Genomic DNA, 22,178 nt, shown 5'->3' with positions numbered 1-22,178 from the left:
GATGTTTTGAAAGGTGTATCGATCGATATTCATTCTTGAATATCGATCAACACTTTCTTCAGATCAACAAGCGACAGCTGAGATCTGAAGATCCAAGCATTAGATAATCTAAACAAGCGAAAGTTGATAGATTATATCTTCAGTTTGAGCTCAAGAACATCAAACATTTATAAACACTTAATAACTAATTAAGATAATAGATGTTTCATACATGAGAATATACCTGAATCTAGTTCCCTCCTAAAACACTTGAAAACCTAAACTCAATCATCTCAACAATTGCCTTGTTTATCTTGCTATTTACTGTTTAAATCAATTAATCTAGCTTTATTTCGAAGACTGAAAATCTATTGTGTAAACCTAGAGTCTCTGTGGATTCGATCCCTAAGTGCTACAACTGAACCTCTTATTTGAAAGAGTAATTCACTCTTTAGGGTAATTTGAGTGATATATATCACGTGTATTCAATGCGCTTAACCAAACTAATTTGGTTGTGATGTTGTAAAATAGATGTGACGGAGTTGTAAAACCCTTTCTTTGTAAAATTGTTGCCATATCTTCACCGACCAAACTCGAAAATTTTCTATATATATATATCATTTCTCAATGCTAACGACACACAAACAAATACAAAACAACAAAAAATCAAAAAAAAATCTAAGAAAAAAAATGTCTGATGGCAGTAATATTTACGAGTTACGTAGTTGGATGTATTCACACAAAGATTTCGTCGTAGAGTGACGAATGCATCTTTTAGCGGGTTAGAAACATTCATGTACTAGGCGGGCTGTACACCGATCATGCAAGAAATCGGTAAGATGTTATGTCCTTGTTGGAAATGCAAAAATTCAAAATTTGCACGTAGTGAAACTGATGGAAGCACTTAGTAAACAAAGTATTTACACCATATTACTATATTTGGTATCAACATGGAGAAAGTTATGGTGAAAATGAAGTTAGTAGTAGTAATAATAATTTTTAGGATGCTGGTAATAATGAAAAATTGAATAATTTGCATAATGAATATAGTTTCTATCATGAGGAGAAGATGGTAGATCATGATAGGGTTCACGAATGAATACTGATTTATTTTTAGAAACAATTACAGCAATAGCTGTTGAACTTGGAAATGTAGAAGAACCTAATTTGGATGCAATTTTTTTTTTATGAAATGTTAGATGCTGCAAATAACCAATCTACACTGGTTATAGGGAAGGTCTCTATAAATAATTTCTAGCAACTAGGATGATGCATATTAAAATGAATCATAGTTTACCTACGAATTGCATGGATGTATGAGCGGACTTGTTTAAAGAGTATTTGCCAGAAGACAACGTGTCAGCTGAATTTTATTTTGAGATTCATTTTATATTCTTGGGTTGCCTTCGGAGATGATAGATGTTTGCATTGATAACTGCATGATCTACTGCAGGGACGATGAGAAGCTAGAAGAGTGTCGATTTTGCAAGAAACTATGATTCAATCCGAAAGGATGCTGGAGCGATGAGGTGGCATGTTGAACATATCCAGAGGGATGTCGAGGTCGTTAATCCATCATATGCAAGATCGTGGAGACATTTCAACACGGTACACCCAGATTTCACTATAAATATTCAGAATGTCTATCTTGGATTATGCACAAATGGATTTAGTCCATTTGGAATGTCTGAGAAACAATATTATTTTTGGCCAGTCACTCTTACGCTGTACAACTTGCCTCCGAAGATGTGCATGGAAAAAGAACATCTATTCTTGACCATATTAATCCCTTGTCTGAAGCATCCAAAGCGGTCGCTAGATGTTTTTCTTCAACCATTGATACAAGAGCTAAAAGACTTGTGGTCAGAAGGCTTGAAGAGTTGTTCTGTGAAAAAAAAATTTACGATGCGAGTAGTTCTGCAGTGGACGATAAGTGAATTTCCTGCTAGTGGGATGTTGTCTGGATAGTGGGATGTTGTCTGGATGGACAACACATGAAAGTTTATCTTGTCCATATTTTATTGGATCGAAGGATGTTTTTCAACTGATAATGGTAAGCAAAGTTGTTGATTTGATTGTCATCGTCGATTGCTTTCCTTTTCCAATTCCTACCGAAAAATAAGACATTGTTTATGTACAAAAATTTGTCAGAGACAGTCTTCCTCCATATCTCACCGAAGAACAGGTGGAAGCACAAATTGATTATTACGAAACTCTGGAAACTGTTAAGCGTGGAGGAAACTGTCATGTTCCTAGAAATATGCCTGATGGGTCGCTCATAATTGGCATAAGAACATTATATTTTGGAAGCTGCCTTAATGGAAGGATCTTCTTTTATGCCACAACCTCGATGTGATGCATATAGAGAAGAAATATTTTGACAACATCATGAATACAATTAAACGTCGCAGGAAAAAAAAGATAAAAAAAGTCAATGATGGACTTACCTGCTATATGCTCAAGAAGTGAGTTACATATCAAGAGTAATGAAAACGTTCATGTTTCCATCTTCTAGTTGTCATCAGAAGCGAAGATGATTTTGTTTGACTGGGTTGCATCAGAAGTTAAGGTCCCCGGTGGTTGTGTTTCAAATACTGTGTTGAACGAGGTAAACAATTCTCATGAATGAAGAGTCATGATTGTCATGTGTTTATGCAACAATTACTTCCTTTCACTTTTACTGAGTTCCTTGCAACAAATGTACATGAAACACTTGTAGGTAAATACTAATTAATAATATATATACATATGTTATAAAATGTTATTAATTGGGTTACTTTTGCAATATACAGCGATTAGAACATTCTTTAGAGACATTAGCACACGTACATTCAAGGAAGAAGTCATCCAACAACTTCATAAGAACATTCCAATCATATTGTGCAACCTAGAGAAGATATTTCCTCCATCATTTTTGATGTCATGGATCATCTAGTCGACCACCTCCCAAATGAGGCATTGCTTCGTTGACCTATTAACAACAGATTGATGTATCCATATGAGCGCTCTATGAAAAATTTGAAAGAAAAATAAAAGAATCTTACAAAGGTGAAAGATTTAATAGTTGCTGAGAGTTTGATATAATAACAAAGAGATGAAATGAGATTTTAATATGGGAATCTTAGAAAATTATTAGGATCTCGTATAACACTTATGCAAATATATTCAGTTGGAAGTTTTAGGTGATTTATATTAAAATAACAAATCAATTGTTAGAAGGGTAAATCTCCTAAAAATCTCAAAATTTGTTTTTGGACCGAAAGAGCATGCGGATGGCACTTACGGACTCTTCCTTGCAAACCACACATATTTTGCTACCTATTAAAGTCTGGAACAGAGGATGCGGATGGCACTTACGGAATCTTGCTTGGTCAAAGCCCATTATGTAACTAAGCAGTATATAATAATTATTTTTATCCCTTTACCTTAACTCTTCATGCTTATTTTACTGTTGCCCAACCAGTTTTATTTCTAATAAAAACAATTTTACTAAAAGTTGTTTTACACATACACATATTTCCTATCAATCTTCAGAATATTTATAATTTTAACCATTTTAATTACAAATTTAATCTGAAAATATCATATCAACACTACTTTAATTTTTAATGATTAAGAATACTAAATACTTTGTAAGTTAATACTTGTACATATATATAGTTAAATTATATAATATGTTCAAAAATTATATTGTTTAAATGAATTATTATAATAAGTTTTCTAAAAGTTTATATGTAACTAATATTTTGTTATAAATTAAATTGAGTCCAGTCCATAAAATTTCTGGTTCCGCCACTGCACTGCATAGTCGGTCGCAAGCAGAGCATAAGAATACTTCATGAGTACTTTGCAAGTCCATGACTATGCTATCATCATGGTAAGTAAGTTGATGATTGTGCAGCACATGTCGTTGCTTTCGAGGAAGGTTAGCACATGTTTCATGGAGAACGAAATCATCGCAATGCATACAACTGTAGAATGAGTTGGAATAGACAGGACGGACGCATGCTCTACAACGAGTATGCTCGCCCCCTTGGATATTAGTTAGACCATCCTCAAGTCGTAGATCGTGCTCTCGATGACTAAAGTGATTTATCACCCCGTCACTCACAACCCAAAAAGCCTCTTCACATTCATCCTCAAGCTCTCGCCCATCCCACACGTCACTTCTCGTGGCACATTTTGAATGAACCGCGTAGTCTGGACACATAGAGCAACAATACGCCCCATATCTCCCGTCAACTCTTCTTCGACAAACTCCACAAGTCCAATCTCCAGAACCAAGAAAATAAGTGTGAGAGATACGATGTCTATGACGTATAATGCTTATAACGCGTGGTAAGTAGATACAATCTTCATGGATCATGAAATCACACTGAGGACAAACGTAAGGAGAGCGATCGGATTCAAGACCACATGCATTGCAAGTGAAGCGTATGAGCCTTGGCATGAGAGTGAGGATATGTTAATGACCTTTTGGGAAGTGAACAACTAACTCAAGCGGATTTCTCGCACAGTAAAGATCTATGCTGAAATCACATATGGAGCAATGGTAGACCAATTTTTCAAGCTTTTCTCCACAAAGACGACACTTATCGTCAGCAGCAGCTAGTGGTAGGCCATGTCTGAGCGTGAGAGGATGTCTGTGGTGAGAAGGATGGTTAATCTCTAGCGATGATTCAGCACATTCTTTGTGGACGGTCAAGTCACATGTATAGCAGATGTAGCCGAAGAAATCTCTATCTCTACCATCTGGACATCCCTGGCAGTGAGCGGTGCTGCTACCTTATATGTAAAAAGGGTGCTCGTGGGATGGAAGCATCACTGTGGGTCCCATGATTTGGTCGAACACCATAGATGGGGTTAATGAATCATCATCATCATAGGAGGATACAACACCATCATAGGAGGACACATCATCCTCTCCATGTGATGTTGGTACGTCGGAGAGGTCCTTGACTATGACCATTTTTTTGTCTTGATAAACTAGATTTTGAAGTTTGGTTGTGGTTAGGACATCTGAAAGATAAATAACAGAACAAAGAAAAAAAATAGCCGTTGAGGAATTAATATATTAGTGAACATTTCATGTTTTGAGGTTTTATGTCCCTAATCTCATATTCAAAATTCGAATCTTTGGGTTACCGTGTTTTCAAAGCTGCCAAAGTTTGTTTTGTGCTTGTACTCCATCCACGAAAACCTATGAGAGTTATTCAAATAAAAATATTATGTGTCTAATTTGTTAATAATATAACTAAAAGTTAATTTTTAAAAAATGGACCTAAAACTCAAAAGGGGTGTGTTCAACTTGGAATTTGCTGTCATTTGATTTTTCATAAGTTTTTTAATGATTTTAGATGAATTGAATTTATCAGTGTTTTACTTGAACAACTATAGAAACTCATATAAAACTATGAGATTTGTAGTTAACTAAAAATTTCAACACACTTTAAATGACTAGAAAAATCTTAAAACTTACAAACTAATATTTTTCAATAACAATAAATTTCAAAATAATTTTCTAAAAATCCATGTTTAAAATAACAATTGAATCATCATTTTATTACAAATTACTTCAAACTTCCGACTGATTACATTGTGTTTTACGAGATTATGATAAATGTCTCAAAAAATTTCATATTGGAATCTCATTTCATTCTTTTTTTAATTATGAAAACACACATAAGAAATTTTAAATTAAAAAATCTTTACTTTGTGAATTAATAATTCTATTTTTGAGAGGAAAAAGCCAAGAAAACCTTTTGCAAATCAAACAGACCTCAGTTTAATCTGTTCAATTCATAAACACTTTTTTTTGTAAAACCTCAATGTCATAATGGTCGTTAACTGTACTACCATATTAGATCGACGTTAGCAATGGTCGTTACCCAGTTCACAAAAAAAAATGGTACGAATTTGAGATTTTTTTGTCTTTGTATTGTTTTCGCCACATTTGATTTCTTCAGTAATATCTCGAGGCGAAAAAAATAAAAATGTAAATATTAAGAAACTTAGGTCGACTCTATCTATGCCTTTACTAAACTCCCATTCTGCTGGCGAAAATCATATACTTATAGAACTTCCAGTCTCATGGAAAAAAACATTGAGCAGTTCATCCTTCCTCGATAGTCAATTTTTTTTTCGATAGTCAATCTTAATGACAAGGGAGGAAAAAAATCCAGCATGCATATCTTGGCAACATCAAGAACAAGGTAGGAAAAAAATCCAGCTTAAATGGAGCCATTGTATCTTATCGCTTGTCGCCAACAAATCTCTTGAAGGTTGGAGTCTAGTAAACCATAGGCAGGAAACCAGCTAATAGTTCACATAACGACGTATATACGAATCACAACTCGAGGAAAGCGCACACTTGAAATTCTAAACAAAATCACAACCCATACAAGTGAGAACATAATCCAACTCCAGTTGCGCTTATTAGCAACGGTAACGCCTATGTTTCGTCAAGCAACTATTCGACTATACTACTAACAACTTGTGCCCATGGGCTGGCAAAAACAAAACGATTAGGAAATGACAAAAGGATTGATACTTTTAAAGCATCAATCGAAAGTTGTCCAGAAAACAAAATTAAATAAATAAATCATCAATCGAAATTCACTCTCTTATACCAAAGAATATGATAATAGCTGCCTGGACTTCCTGCTCTTGGTGGTGACGATCCATCTGGAAAGCCATTGAAATAAATCACGTGACTACTGACTATGTAGGTTCTGACAAAGATACTATTCGAGTAAAAAATGTCGATGCTTGGCTTAAAATTTCGTCTGATGGTCAGTTGACGACATCATGTAGTTTTTCTTAGAAAAAATAACAAAAAAGAGAACAGATATTGAAACCACACTAAAATAAAACTCTGCCACTAAATAAAAGATAATTTTTGTTTTTTTTTTAAATGTTAAGAAACTGGACAGAGTTTCAGGGTCAAGTTCCTTCTATAAACCATTAAATAGAAGAGCAGAAGGATGCAACTTATATATTACAGCTTCAACAAAACAAGATTGTTTGTCTCCATTTCTTGTGCTTGTATTGGTTAAAGATTAGATAGACCGGAGTGAGCAAAGGGCATAACCAGAAGCCAAGGAGCAGAAGGCGAATGAGACAAAGGAGACAAAAGATAACGAGACAGATGCTCTAGCTAAGTCTGGGAACTTGTCTGCTCCCCAATTTGATAGCCAATCGTCTACGCGGATAGAAGCTGAAGTTGAAGCCGATGCAAGAAGATACGCTATCATCTGCCAACATTGAACCCCAATTTAACTCCTAAGTATTTGAGGGAATATAGTTTAATGAAGCATTTGAGTAGTACGACCATTGATATACAAATAAACAGAGATGAAAACTAAACCATATACAAGAGAATCAGAAACAATAAGCTCATACTGACTGACTGGTTTTACAAGAAAATCACATCGTTGGATATATATTCATAAGACTTGAAAAACGTCATGTTTCAAGCTTTAGGTTGTTTCATATTTAGGCTTGGTACTGATTATAAGAGATGATAGTTTCAATCACAGGGAGGCAGAAGGAACATACTTGATCAAGAGCAAATTCCAAGAAATGTCGGAGGTTGTGTCGTGATCTGCGAATGCTAGTAGATAACAGATAAACGAGATCACATATCATAAAAGCTGAGTAGACAAAACCAATCACATTCGCAGCCAAACAGAACCTGCAACCAAAAAAAAAAAGAATCAACTCAAGAAAACTAAAGACAATGTTTAGACCAAGTGATGGTCATCTATCTCTCCTTCTATACATCTTCATTAAACTTAAAAGTGAAGCTACAAAGTAAGAAACTTCACCTAAACTTAATGTATTTGTAGACAGCTCATCTAAGAACCCTGAATTAAAGCTGATTCTCTCCTTGTTAACATCATTCACATACATCAAACGAAGCTACAAAGTAACAAACTTTACCCAAACTTTTTGCAATTTGCAGAAAGACAGCTAATCTCTAGAGGAAACTTTAAAATTGCAAACAGTGATCAAAAGCAAAGCAGAGTCATCTAGAAACCCTAAAGCTGAACACTTGCACTAGTCAAACTACAAAAGTAAGAAACTTTTTAAACCTGAACTCTTTGTATTTGTAGAAAGAATCACGAGCCCATCCTTTATCTCTATCAGCAACCATAACAGAGAAGGAGACGAGACACGATACAAACGCAGTAACCCTAAACCCAAGCAAAGCCTTCCTAACGAAACTCGCCCATTTCGATTCACGCGGAGCAGTGGAGAAGCTCGGCGGCCTAAGTCGCCTCCTGCTCTCGCCGAGTTTCTGCTCCGCCAAATCTGCGTTAGTAACCCTAAAAGGAGTCTCGTCTTTCGTGGCGACGGAAGGAGTTGGGATGACGGTGTGAGGAGAAGATCCGTGGCTGTCGGGGATCGAAGAGACGGTGTTGGGTGAGTCAGGAGGTGAATCAACGGTCGTTGGTGGTAGTGAGTGAAGCGATGATCTTGAAGACATCTCTGGTACTGGTTCTCGTCTTTGTTTTTTGTCTTCTTTTTCCTCCTCTTGTTGCTGCTGCTGCTTCCGAGATTTCTGCGTCTTTTCTTCGTCTTCTTCTTCCATTTTTCGTTGATATTTTTGGGTTTTTAAATATTATTAATTGCAATTATTTTCGCCAGCTGAAGTGATGAAGTAGTCTCTCTGGTCAAAATGACTCAATTGGGGAAGAAGACGAGAGAAACGAACTTTTTTAAATAAATATTTGCAAAAAGGGACTCAACTTTATCCTTCCTCCCATTTTAAACTAAAACATTGTTTAAACATAAAAGTCCCATTAATCTTTTTGCATTTTTAACCTATACTTTCATTGCCACACAAAATGTCCCATTAGCCTTTTTGCACTTCCTAAGAATGCGAGATGCAAGTCTTGGGTAGTGAGATAGAGAATTCTTTTAAAAGACGATAATAAAGGATGCAAGTCTTTTAACAATCATCGATATCATTGAATCTATATTATTAAAACAGAAACATTCTGTTGGACCTAACATTTATTTTGTAAGTTTTTAAATTAAATACATCTTTATACTTTATAGTTAAACATACATTAAATCACTAATGTTCATTTCTTTATACTACTATCCATGTTTCCAAACAATATACTTATTTCTTTATACTACTATCAATGTTTCCAAACAATATACTTATTTCTTTATAGTACTATCAATGTTTCCAAACAATATATTTTTTATACTACTATCAATGTTCCAAATAATACAATAATTAATCTTAGTTATTTTATATCTATCATTTTCTCTTTAAAATTTTGTAGAAACGTCATAATTTCATAAATTGCAAAATAGTGAACTTTAAAATTTCGATTATAAGATTACAAATTATGAAACTATTACAATTTAAATCTAATTAGATTACATATCGGTCATCCATCAGTTGAATCGGTTAGTCTCGAGTTTTAGTGATTTTTTAATATGAATATTTTAAAAACATAAATTGAATTGTCAGATCTCCGGATTAACCGGTATAATCACAATCGGGTTGAATTTAAAAATACTGATTTAAATGCAAAAATATTTTAAATACACACTCTTTAAAAATTACCAAAATATTTGTTAAATTATTAGTGAAATTTTTCATCGTAAAATATCCCGCGCTTCAAAAGCGCGGGTCAAAATCTAGTCGTAATATTATTTTAAAACAAACTTAATCGTACTCTTCCATAGGTTATATTAGTAAAACTTCTGCTGAAAACACACACATACAACAGAACGAGAAACTCTCTCAATACAAATACAATCAGGCTTTAGGAGTTTCCCGTATGTGACGAGAAGGGGTCATGCTGCTCTATGGAAGAACTCGATAGCTTCGTTGTACCGATCCATGACAACGTTGTGTAGGAGGTGAACAGGTTCAAGGTGGTTCGCGTAGCCACCCAAAATGTCACGAGTCAAAGGAGGAGTGTCCTCGTCTTTTGACCAAGCGTGTTGAGCCACGGAAAGACCGCTTAGACAGTAACATGTGTGGTAGAAGTCACGGGGTTTCCTCAGCTTATCTCTGAATCCACCATTAGCATCCTAAGAACCCAAACGTAGGATGTAAAAACAGATAAGTAAATGAGCATATAACTGTGTGCATGTGTAAAATTTGACGAGACTGATTTTTTTCTGGTGTTAAAGCAACTAAGAACTGTACCTTAGAGCACAAGAGCACATATCTTTGCAAGCCGAGGCTATTAAAAACAGGTTGAATTTTCCTGTTAATGTAGTAGGTAGATGTATGAACTTGGTGACCATTCCCTGAATCTTCATCGCTATCGTTATCAGAATCATCTTCATCACTGTCTTCAGGATCATCATCATGAGCATGTCCCTCGTGATCTTCATCTGTCCCTTGTGACATATGTGATGATCCATGAGGTACCAGATCCTGAGCTGAAAAAAATCGCTGTAGTAGAACACAAGGGGCTGCCTGTTCAACCCGTACCAAAAAAGAAGAAAATGAGTATATAGGAGAATTTGGGAGTAGGACCTCTAATCATGTAAAAAACATAAACAAGGTTACGATGGTACAAGGAGAGTTATACGATTGACCTGCCAAAAGGTGTAGCAACCATCGACCAATTTGTTCGTCCTGCCTTGGAATCCCATTTCTACTCCTTGTCGATATACAACCCAATTCTAATATCATCAGAAAAATTAATTTGCAAGAAAATTTAATCTTTCAAGGAACAGAAAAGGTATTTCATTAGTCATCTCAAAACGGAATTGAATGTTACCGTTAATGAATCCAAATTCAAGCGGTCGACTTCACTGATTAAAATCATAGTAGCCAACCCACAGTAGGTGTACCTAAACAACAAATTATATGGTAATAAGCAAAGGTAACAATTCAACACTTTCAGGAAATAAATTATAGGTAACGATGAATAACCACGTAACCGAGGAAGATAAGCAAAACTCAGTTTTGATCAAAGCTTCAACATTAAGAAAGTAAGTAAGAGGCCATACCCACCATGAGCTTCAGAGCCAGGTTCCCCTCCAATGCCACCTTCATAAGTTTGGCAACTGCTCAAAATAAAGTGAGTAAGAAAACTTTAAAGGGAAAATTCATGAACTTACAAGTTACAACTACTTAACAGCAATTCAGCTTTTAATCATGCGAGATATAAGTAACACGAAAAGCTACCTCAAGATGTAATCTCCTAAGCCTCGGGTGAGTTCATCATCCAAAATGTTCAGGATGCTTGCAATCTGTAAAAAGTCAAACATATCAAGGAAAAAGCTAACCATAGGATGCAAGACTTTTGGTGCTCAATACGATCTTTCTGCAAATTATCTGATGAGCGGGAGTGTGGAAATAATTAGACCATTAACCATATCCTAATGTAAGAAACATAGCAAAATAGGCCCTGAGTTGTTGGTCTCACTGAGCCTAACAGGTTTTGGTGCTTCCAAGAAGAGAAAACGGGAAACTGGAAGGTGATAAAACTCACCGAAATCGCCGTGTAGCACGCTCGCACATCTATTTCTCCCATATTGTGCATCCTGACGATCAAGGGATAAGTCAGAATTTGGTCCCGCAATAGGAAAAGAGACAAGAAACAATTGACAAACTAACATGACTTAAGCTACTATGACGTAAACGGTAATACAAATGCATAAAGATTGCGCTATCAGTAAAAGTGGTGCCTTTTAGAAGTTTAAGCAGAAAGAAAATCAAACCTGAAGCCTCCATTTGTATCCTTCATTCGTCTTAAGAAACAAGCCATTTGTTCTCTGAAATATTATGAAACACACGTAAGTCTTCTATATCAGTTATCTCTTACTGAAAAGAAACTGACGATCAAGAAAAACGAATACCTGTTAATTGAAGAAAAGGCTTTGTCACCTCCTAAAGTAACAAGTGTATTCACTGCAGCGTAACTTGTTGCAAGATGTGGAAGCTGCAAAGAAAACGGCAGGCTTAAAATTAAATACATCCTAACTATCTCTTCCATGTTTGGGAGGTTTAGAACCAAACAATAAGAGGATGCATCAAATCTTAAACTACACCAACGAGATCTATCAGAATAAAACGATCTAGTCTCCTTTTAAGGTCAAATTTCCATGAAATTATAGTGATCCACGCACTTTCAAGGAACATGCGTATACTTACTTGGCCAGGACCACCACCATATCCACCATCAGAACCCTGAACAAGTAATGCGTGAACGCAAACTAAGTACCAAATGAGAAAAAAATGAAAAACAGAAGCGTTACCACGATTGGCTTAGACAGAAGCCTAACCTGGCAACGTCCAAGAAAGTCGATGGTATTGTTTTCTAACTCATCATCCAAAGACTCCCCAAGCAAAGCAATTGAATGAATGATCCAGTAGCAAACCCATGGTCGACTGTTCGAGATCCAAAACCAAAAATTCAACTTATTCAACAAGAATCTGTGCACCTAAAGTTTCTCAATGACTACACAGTGAATTGACAGAACAAAACCAACTTTCCAACTTCAAATTCCAGCTATGAATACAACAGATCAATCACGTTCGATACCTACAACTACAAAGCATCGTTTTCTTTTTTCACAAGGGGGGAAGATACTTACTTAGCATCTAAGGACGAAAACGACGGGCTTAGCTGCCTTAAGCCATTCATCAGATAATCCAGCTGCTTATCTCGCTGAATCTCCACCCTATAACAACAACTTTCATCAGTAGGATTCACAGGAACTGCAAAATCAAATCTAGCACAAAGCAACGGTCGATCTTTACATGAATTTCTGAGTAGAGATGTCACTGGTGTCAAAGTAACTGTACATCCCAAACACATCGTTCTCCACCAGAAACTGCTCGCGCTGACTCACGGTTATGCTCGGAAGCTCTTCCATTACTCCTCCGCCTTTCCCCGCTGTGATTGGATGCTCGGATCTTCTTTCTCTCCGTCTCCGATTGAGTTGACTCCAGTCAAATCGGAACCCTAACGCACAAAAGTTGCTACTATTCTCACGTTTGACCTGGCCGGAGAATAATTGCGAAGTCGTCCTTATAATTTGCGCTTGCCACTTTGGTTCCGGTTTCCAGCCGGTTCGGTTTGATATTAATTTAACCAATTGCTATTTGGTTAAGATGCAATCATCTTTCCGGATATTCCGAACCGTCACATGAGCCCACTTCTCCACCACCAAAAGCTCAAAACCACCTCTAACTGAAATTTATAAATAAAATTTTATTATTAATTCGGTAGCTTAGAAAAGGGAATTTGCATAAAATAGGCCTACATTTATATATCCTACAAAGGAAGTCATGTTTACCAAAACAATGCGCACAACAAACAATAGGCTCTATATAATTGGAATAAACTTTAAAAATGTGAGCTTTCATGCCACGTGCAAACCGGATAATCCCAGGCTATTTGTCAAAATATAGAAGTTGTTGAAGGTTTAATTAGATAATATCTAAAGTACGTCGCCTTTTCGTAAAATAAAATAAACGTTCAGGGGTCTATTTGCAGTTTTATTATCTATTAAATTAAATTAAATTAAGAGGAATAAAGGAATATCAATTGCGTATAAACGTCAACAGGTCATAAAGATTCTATCCCTCTCTCTCTCTCTTAACTGCCTGCAGCAGCAGCATAAAGTTCAAATCGCTTTCTCAATTTACGGTTACCATTTTTTCACTTTCTCTGCAACCTCCGGAGATATAGCGAGCGAGCGACGTGAAATCAAAACTGATGGGAGCGTATTGCAACGACGACCTAAACATGCCGGTTTACTCCGCCGGCGCTCCGACGAACGAGCTCCGATTCAGCAAGCACGTCTACGACAACGTTCATGGCAACATCTACCTCGATCCTGTAACTCTTCTCTTCTCCCTTTCTTCGTTTTTCCGTCGTTCCAAATTGTTCGTTTACGAGATAAGGAGTAGGCTCCGGGACTTTATCCGTTATGCTCTCTCGCTCTGTTAACTGTTTATCATGGAGATTCTCTGCGGTTCCTTTTGTTCGAGTTGGAATCTTGAAGATAGATTCTTTGGTTGTTGATTTCTCGCTGTGATTTGTGAAGCTCGTTTGATGTTTAGCGGAAGGTTTGACTTGTTTAGGATATGTACGCCTGAGTTTTAGGTCGCGGACACATTTAATGAGTGGATTCTTCCAGTAGTGTTATTGTATAATCTGTGATGCGATTATTCTTCGTATTTAGGTTCTTGTGTGAAATCGTGTATATCAATTGTTGAATCAGTTGTGCCATCTGTACTGATAGTCGAGTTTTAATTTGCAGCTTTGCTTGAAATTCATTGACACGGAGCAGTTTCAGAGGTGAGTTCTTGGATTCAGCTCATGATAAGTTTTTCATGATTTGTTAAAAACCACAACGTTGTGATTGTTTGATATGATTTCCTTATGGCAGGCTTCGTGAACTAAAGCAGCTTGGTGAGTTGTCTTGCGTTTTCAACTCAACTTGCATTGCATCCTCTTGTTTTATAAGCAAGGCTGGTCTCGTTTAATGTTTCTCTGCGGAACCTTTTTTATCTAGTATTTAGGATAGGTTAGTAGCTCTAATTGTAATGAGTCTTGAGTTGTTCAGGAGTGACAAACATGGTATACCCGGGAGCTGTGCATTCTAGGTTTGAGCATTCTCTAGGTGTGTATTGGCTTGCAGGCGAAACTGCACAGAAGCTAAAAACTTTTCAGGTATTGAAACTCTTATACATATTTCCTGTGGTGTAGTTACAATTTGTTTAAAGTATGGTGTAACATTGTAATGTACATGATATACTTTTTTAATAGGGAATGGAGCTCGACATTGACAAACATGATCTTCAGACTGTGAGACTTGCCGGTAACTGTTGTTAGCTCAATGACAACATTATTCCTTGATCTAAATTTCTGATATTTTTGTATATACAGGACTTCTCCATGATATTGGCCATGGGCCTTTTAGCCATATGTTTGAGCGTGAATTCCTGCCAAAGGTCATGAGTGGCTGTGAGTGGTATGTTTCACACTCCTTGAAAAGATCAGTGCCATGGTGTTACTTGATGTTATTTTAAAATGCTGCCTTGAATTTTGTTACTGCGGCTCTCTGGAGGTTGCTTTTCTCCAGCAGTCCAGATCTTTATATGCCATTTCTTTTATGCAGGTCTCATGAGTTAATGTCGGTAAAGATGATTGACCATATTGTTGATACGCATAACATTGATATTGATGCTCAAATGCTGAAAAGAGTGAAGGTAATATCGTTTCTTAAGACTTTTGATTCTCTCAAATGGCCTCTAGTATAAAAATATAAACTGTCACACTATTTTCAGTCTTTACATATCCAATCTAATATCTGTTGCTTCATTTCTCTCTTTCCTGATAAATTTCTCAAATACTTACTTTAACAGGATATGATCCTAGCGAGTACTGAATTTTCGCAGCTGAAAGTAAGTCTTATAGCAGTCATGTTCTCTACTCTAGTCAAACATGACAACTACTTACGCTTCACCTTAACGTATTTTGCAGAGCAACGCGGAAAAACGTTTCTTGTATGACATTGTTGCGAATGGTCGAAATGGGATTGATGTGGACAAGTAATTCTAGTTCTATACACTTCTGCAGTTTCTACTTTACACTTTTTCCTAGGAAGTTAATTTGGTTTGTCTGCAATATTCTATAGGTTTGACTACCTTGTTCGTGATTCTCGAGCATGTGGACTGGGATGCAACTTTCAGTTTCAAAGGTCTTCATTCTACTTTATAGTAACTTCAGGCTTTTCTACTAAGAAACTTTGCTAACTCTCAGAACTTTCTAGACTGACAGAGACGATGAGAGTCATGGACAACGAAATCTGTTATCGCGCTAAGGAGTGTGAGTTTTATTTCTTCCTCACCTGATATATTCTGTATTTGCGTTTGCCTCTACTACTCCCTTGTAAAACCGAGTGAATTTCGCAGACCGTAATGTTCACAAGTTATTTGCAACACGAGCTGATCTCTATCGAACTGTCTACACACATCCGAAAGTAAAGGTATTGTTGTACCATTATCATTCTCTTTGTTCCTTCTCTATGTTTTCCCTCTTTCTCACTTTGTTTCTTTCCGATTCATCTGCAGGCAATAGAGCTTATGATAGTAGATGCCATGGTCAAAGCCAACGATTATTTGGGGATTTCTACTAACATTGACGACCCGGCTGAATACTGGAAGGTACACTCCTTCCTCAGGAGACAAAATCCGTCCCTTTGTACAACAAGTACTCTTGCTTTTTTTCTAAATAACTCTTGTGATCTGCAATTGCAGTTGGACGATACAATCCTCAAAACCATTGAAATAGCTCCAGATTCAGAACTTGCAGAAGCTAAAGAACTGATCCTCCGTGTTCGGAGAAGGCAGCTGTACCAAGTAATTATACATAATCTTTTCCCCACTATCTGCTTAATTATTTTTAACATTTCCGTCGTGTTTACTTGCAGTTCTGTAACGAGTATGCGGTTCCCAAGGAAAAAATTGAACATTTCAAAGCTGTGACTGCTCAAGATATCGTCTGTTCTCAGGTTTGTAATCTATACATTTGACTAAATAAGAGGAAAGCATTTAAAGTACTCATCACAGTTTTAATATAATAGAAGCATACAAGCCTAACTCTAAAAGAAGAGGATATCGCTGTTACCAATGTGAAGATTGATTTAGCTCGTGGAAGAGAAAATCCTCTTGAATGGTAAAAAATAAACAAGCACTGTTCTAGCTTCATTTGCTTATATCTGCTAGCACTTCGGTAATATTCTAACCAGATTATCTTTTGTTTTTGTGGGATGTTTTCACATTCAGCATCAAGTTCTTCAAGGTAACACTTATCGTCTCTCTGTTCTTGTACACCATAATCTCAACAGACCCCATTTGAAACGGGTTTCATGTACAGGATTACGAGAGTGAAGAGAAGTTTGTGATTCCAGAGGAACGAGTTAGTCACTTGTTACCTACAACGTTTCAAGACATGATTGTGAGAGTATATGCAAAGAAACCAGAACTGGTTTGTGATCAAATAAATATTATATAGATGTTGACTCAATTGTAGTATCTATCATCACATTGCTTTCTTTGTTATTAATAGTTGGTTTTTGCGATGTCAACAGGTGGAAGCAGTTTCGGAAGCATTTGAGAACTTCCAGTTGAGAACGTATGGAATCAAAGCTCAAGTTCACGAAACACCTGAGAAGAAGAAACGTCGGGTCATGTACTAGTTACGTGGCCATAACTCATTTCGTTCTTCTTTTTTCTACGGTGTTGAAACTTTTCACTACGGATTTGTGCGTATATACTAAGCACACGTATAGGATTTACAAATATGGCGTCATCACCTAAAGTCTTGGATCTTGGCATTTTCTTTCTTTATACGTAAGAAGAAAACATTCTTTACGAATCATATGTTACAGATTTTATGATGGGACCAATTTGGAAATTACTTCTGATTTGTTATGGTGTCGGGTCAGTTTTTATTTTTAAAAATATATTTTAGCTGACAGTCTCAGCTGACCAAAGAAAAAAGCTGGGAGTCTCTTTTATTTTTATATTGTTTGGTCCCACTGCTATATAATTTGTGAATAGAAGAAGACGACACAAATATGTATAATTAAATGTTAAACAGAATTTGGGAAAGAGCCCTAACTTCCGTTGAAATTGTTTGGACAAGTTTCATTGCTTACTCTTGCAGTAGCAATAAAATACAAAAATATAAAAAACAACAGCTTAATATTCAGTAAAACGGGGAAGAGGGATAAATTTTTGACAAATCAATATTTGATTAAAAAAACCATCCAGAAGAAAGAAGTAATGTTATTAAAACCAAAACAAAACACAAAAGCTGCAAAGATAAACTCCTAATACATACACAAATGTGTATGAAAATGTATAGAAGAGGAGATCCAAACATCAAGAATTTGAAACTCAGGCCGTCCCAGGAATTTCAATCTCCGGCTTCGTTTTACTCTCATCCTTGGGAGTAGCGTTGCGGTACATGAAGTAAACAATTAGCTGAGATGCACACAAGGTCGTTCCAAGACCATTGCTTATCTGTACACAAGGTTACAAAAACCATGTAAATGTATATAATAATTATAAAATCAGAATTTACAATTAGAAAAGAAAAAAAAAAACTTACGAGAACGTAGAGATCGAGTTTGTAGATCAAAGAGTAGGCAGTCCAAATCCCAGCGTTAACGAAACTAACGAAAGATAACATAAAGGGCATGTACTCTACACTCCTTGTCCTTATCACTTTTTTCTGTGTTGTAAACATAAAATATCATTACTCAAGACCCAAACCAATGACAAGGGAAGTTCAGCGAGAGATATAGAGAGAGAGAGAGAGACTTACGATGACAAGTGAAGGAGCCCCATACATAGCAATGTTGAAGATATCGCAGATGACACCAACGAAGGTCTGTTTGGCAAAGGCATTTTGAATAGCGAAAAGGGTAATCAAAACAATCCCTGCAACGGCAATAACCTCAGCCACAAGGTACAACCCAATCTTCCTCTGCACACATAAACAAACACGCACAATTTTTTTTTTGAACATTCGATCAATATCATCAAAATCAAGAGGATCGATTATATATATATATACCCTGATGTTTTTCGTGCCGCCACAGTAGATTAAGAAGATGGATATGTAGATAGCTTCGAAACCCATGCCGACCCCATTAATGGTGGTAACAAGTAGACTATCCTTGTGAACAACAGGGAGTCCGTAGAAAACCCAAAGCATACAGTTCATCATGGTTGCCACGTAAGGCCACGGTTGAAACTCCTCTACAGACTTGTTCTTGATGATCCTCAAAAAGGTCGGCCTGCACGCGCGTACATATACGTATATCAGATTTAAAGTATCAATCAAACAACGTTGGAATCAAAACCGTTCGGATGAGGGGAAGTTACGCTGGCGAGAAAAAGAGACAGAAAGAGATCACGTTCCCTGCACTCAGCAAAAGACAAGGGACGAACACGCCATTAGATCGAGCTCAAAACAGAATTACAAATCAAATAAAGTGATCATCCACCATGAGACTCAAGCTCAACAGACGCAAGGCCGTTAACAATCGCATATATACATATTTGATTAATAACGATAGAGATCCGCCATTAGAGTACGTAAAAGCTCTAAACATACAAATAAATGGATTAGCGATCGCCGATCGAGACTCCATGAAAACACATAATAGCTTGTTCCGATTCAAATATAACAGAGATTAGCCGATCGCATAAGTGAAGGAGATGATCGTACCGATAATTCCGACGATGAAGCGGACTTGTTTAGCGTCAACCATCGTGCAAATCGAAACGAGAGAGAGAGAGAGAGCGAGTTTGGTGAAGAAGAAGACGAAGTGTAGAAGGAAACCTAATCGAGAGAGCGTTTAAGGGTGTAATGTATAGTTTCGATACATACACATGTATTTATATATATATAGAGAGAGAGAAAGAGGTGGAATGGATTTAGATAAGAGAGACGTTTGAGTCAAGGAGTCAATATTTAGTTTGTTACGATATTCTCTCTCACTCTAATTACAATAAAATCTTCGTCGAATCTCTCTTTTCTTTTTTTACTTCATTGATTTACTGCTTATTCAACGCTTATTTAATTCGATTTACTGAAACGTTTTGGGAATTATCCTCATCATGTTTTCACCATATTTAACTGTCTTGAGAGCACACGGATTTAATATGGTATTTAATGTGATTTACATATCTAATTCCCCAAGGAAATAAATCATTATGTCAAGATTTTTTTTTAAGTGTCCCTTACGTTTTGGATGGAATAGAATTTCTTATACATATCTGTAACTTATAATCATCTTAGTATTTCATCTCAAAATAAATAAATTAAGAGTATTGTTCACTATGGAGAAAAAAACTAATAATTTTTTTATATATTTATTTTTGAAGATATATTATCCTAAATAGTGAATAATTAGAAACACCGACAACAGCATGTACATATATAATATTCAAACAGTATACATAAATTGATTTTTTTTTGCTAAACAAAAACAGTATGGATAAATTTGAAATCATGTTAAACTATAAATATGCCGTTTTATCAGGATAAAAAATAATTAATGTCTATTGCCAAAAAAAATTAATTAATGTCTTATATGTTCCGGATAAGTAGAAGATTTTAAAGTAAAACTTATAGTCTTATAAGTTTTTAAACAGTGTAGATAAATTGATCATCTTTACAAAACAGAAAAAAAAAACAGTATGGATAAATTTGAAATCAGGTTAATCTATAAATATGCCGTTTTATCAGTTCAAAATTAATTAACATTAAATTATCGTTGTTATTTTGTTTCATTTTCTCAACGTTTTTCTCTCATAATAGTATGATTTACAGCAAAAAAAAAATGAATTTTCGTCGGTCCGTACTAGTTGTTATAAGCCACGTCAGATTCTGTTTTCGAATTTACATATAAGTTTGAATTGTCTCAACTTATTACGAGCTGTGCCATGACTGTACATTTCACAAGAAACTCATGCATCTACAAGCGATATCGTGGGACTTGTTGCCCAAGGCAAATAAACCGGATGAGTATTTTCGTCTTTTCATCATCGATTATATCGCTTTTGCAGATTAATTCCGGTTTAGTCGTAAATACAACCATTTAACCATCATCAAGCCAATTTTATTCATAGTCTGCGTTAGTTTCAAAAATTCAACGTCTAGTATTTCCAAAAAAAGGTAACAATTAACTTACGCAAACGTTGATGTAGAAGTTCATATATTTTTGTGGCAAAACATTTATTATGGTCAAATATATGATATGGGATGCACATTACGTTGAATAATATCTTCGACTATGTTCACCATTTCCACATAACATTTCTTTCCATAAATTCTAGATGCAAAAATCTGATATACTTAAATGTAATTGTGGTAATAATAGTCTAATGATATCTACTACGAATTCATAATTGTCCTTTGGTGTAGGCAGTAAAGATCATAGACTAGACCATTGATTTCAATATACCATAAACATACAGAACGTGATGAATCATTATCAATATATTAACAAGATCAAAGGTTTTGAAATTAGGAAAATAATATTTACAAAATGTAGAGAGATTAATTTTGTATAAACTACGCGTAATCAGTTCAAATCAAATCGTTAATTAATGAAACTAACGAACGACAATCAGAACAGAATTGACAATTGAGTTTGACCATAACACTATTTGTGTTATTTGTCTTTTGTGGAAATAATCAAACTCATAAATAACCAAACCCAAAATGACTAAGCCCAAACACAACTCAATTCAACTGGACACTGGACATGAACATGTGCATCGGCAAATTCCAATTTTAAAAACTCGAAGCATCTAATGCAACATTTGATTAAACTTCAGGTACAGGATGGTATCTCGAATCTAATGACCATTTTGTAGCATAAACACATTATAATTATAATTATATTAAGTTTTAATATTTAATATCAGTAAAATCGACCCAAAAAGCTTTCAAAACATAGATATTAACCATATATTAAAAAACATAACAAAAATAAATTACAGACACACATTAAACACAAAGCAAAACAAATGAAAAGATAAAGCGGTTGTGGGTGAAAAGACAGGAAAACGATCTTTCAACTCCGGTGAACACCGGCGGCAGCTTTAAGATTTGTTGGGAGTTCACAGAGCCGGTGTGCCCAAAACCAGTGATAGATCTGTCGCCAACTTTCATCATATATCACCACCCACGAAGTTGTCCCCCGACCAAAAACGGTGGTTTTGAATTGTTTGACCAACTCTGAAACTCTAATCTCCACGTTCTATGTGAGTTCCCAAACACCGGAAATGTCCAAGATGCACATGCCACTACACTCCCATGGCAGCAATAAGAAGAAACCGGAAACGTGAGAGGCAATTTGATATACTCAAATCACTCCAAAAGTACTCTCTCAAATAAGAGATCAATTTTAGTATTTAAAGATAGAACTAGATCATGACCCGCGCGCCTGCGCGGATTTATCTTTTGATTCACATATTTTATATACATGTTGTATATTATTTAAGATTTATAATATAAAAAGTTAGAATGATCCGGAACAAAAAAAAAATCGATCCGGACAAAAAAACCAAATACCTACTTAGATCCAAATGTTGAGAACTCGAAGAACTCATACCTGAAATGAACAGATTTATACCCGACCCAGTGAACTAAATTTCAAACATAATATCTTTTGTT

At 35.8% G+C, this 22,178-nt stretch overlaps 5 protein-coding genes across 6 annotated transcripts; 1 reads left to right on the top strand and 4 right to left on the bottom strand.

Annotated features, from left to right (window-relative positions):
* Positions 1–2,899: 2,899 nt before the first annotated feature.
* On the bottom strand, positions 2,900–4,948 carry LOC108850668 (uncharacterized). The gene is given in 3 exon segments (XM_018624159.1): positions 2,900–2,950; positions 3,263–3,345; positions 3,781–4,948. Coding segments are annotated over 3 exon segments (1,302 nt in total).
* A 1,881-nt stretch (positions 4,949–6,829) lies between these two features.
* LOC108849265 (CASP-like protein 4A1) lies at positions 6,830–8,667 on the bottom strand. Its single transcript, XM_018622813.2, has 3 exons — positions 8,073–8,667; positions 7,537–7,672; positions 6,830–7,232 (listed from the first exon to the last, which is right to left on the bottom strand). The coding sequence occupies exons 1-3, from the start codon at positions 8,570–8,572 to the stop codon at positions 7,038–7,040; spliced, it is 831 nt and encodes a 276-aa protein (XP_018478315.1). The 5' UTR covers positions 8,573–8,667; the 3' UTR covers positions 6,830–7,037.
* Positions 8,668–9,651: 984 nt separating this feature from the next.
* LOC108848594 (protein farnesyltransferase subunit beta) lies at positions 9,652–12,986 on the bottom strand. The gene is made up of 13 exons (XM_018621990.2): positions 12,728–12,986; positions 12,562–12,648; positions 12,250–12,355; positions 12,119–12,154; positions 11,824–11,906; positions 11,686–11,739; positions 11,457–11,508; positions 11,150–11,214; positions 10,972–11,028; positions 10,740–10,812; positions 10,555–10,641; positions 10,157–10,432; positions 9,652–10,038 (listed from the first exon to the last, which is right to left on the bottom strand). The coding sequence occupies exons 1-13, from the start codon at positions 12,841–12,843 to the stop codon at positions 9,799–9,801; spliced, it is 1,332 nt and encodes a 443-aa protein (XP_018477492.1). The 5' UTR covers positions 12,844–12,986; the 3' UTR covers positions 9,652–9,798.
* A 546-nt stretch (positions 12,987–13,532) lies between these two features.
* On the top strand, positions 13,533–17,413 carry LOC108849016 (uncharacterized). 2 transcript variants are annotated; one of them, XM_018622508.2, is made up of 19 exons: positions 13,533–13,811; positions 14,236–14,273; positions 14,365–14,387; positions 14,542–14,648; positions 14,745–14,796; positions 14,865–14,949; positions 15,097–15,187; positions 15,344–15,382; positions 15,462–15,529; positions 15,616–15,678; positions 15,751–15,806; positions 15,893–15,966; positions 16,052–16,144; positions 16,238–16,339; positions 16,411–16,491; positions 16,567–16,655; positions 16,766–16,781; positions 16,857–16,967; positions 17,071–17,413. In XM_018622508.2, exons 1-19 carry the CDS (start codon positions 13,689–13,691, stop codon positions 17,176–17,178), a joined length of 1,419 nt encoding a protein of 472 aa, XP_018478010.1. In that variant the 5' UTR covers positions 13,533–13,688; the 3' UTR covers positions 17,179–17,413. The 2 variants fall into 2 exon arrangements, with proteins under 2 accessions (XP_018478010.1, XP_018478009.1); XM_018622507.2 differs by having other exon boundaries at positions 13,534–13,811; positions 16,564–16,655.
* Positions 17,414–17,716: 303 nt separating this feature from the next.
* Positions 17,717–19,380, bottom strand: LOC108852727 (bidirectional sugar transporter SWEET8). Its single transcript, XM_018626220.2, has 6 exons — positions 19,221–19,380; positions 18,875–18,911; positions 18,564–18,786; positions 18,312–18,473; positions 18,096–18,218; positions 17,717–18,007 (listed from the first exon to the last, which is right to left on the bottom strand). Exons 1-6 carry the CDS (start codon positions 19,261–19,263, stop codon positions 17,882–17,884), a joined length of 714 nt encoding a protein of 237 aa, XP_018481722.1. The 5' UTR covers positions 19,264–19,380; the 3' UTR covers positions 17,717–17,881.
* Between the last annotated feature and the right edge of the window lie 2,798 nt (positions 19,381–22,178).

Source organism: Raphanus sativus, chromosome 4 (genome assembly GCF_000801105.2).
Source record: "Raphanus sativus cultivar WK10039 chromosome 4, ASM80110v3, whole genome shotgun sequence".
NCBI lineage: Eukaryota > Viridiplantae > Streptophyta > Magnoliopsida > Brassicales > Brassicaceae > Raphanus > Raphanus sativus.
The sequence above is the reverse complement of the archived record's forward strand: the minus strand, read 5'-3'. Positions and strand labels throughout refer to the sequence as shown.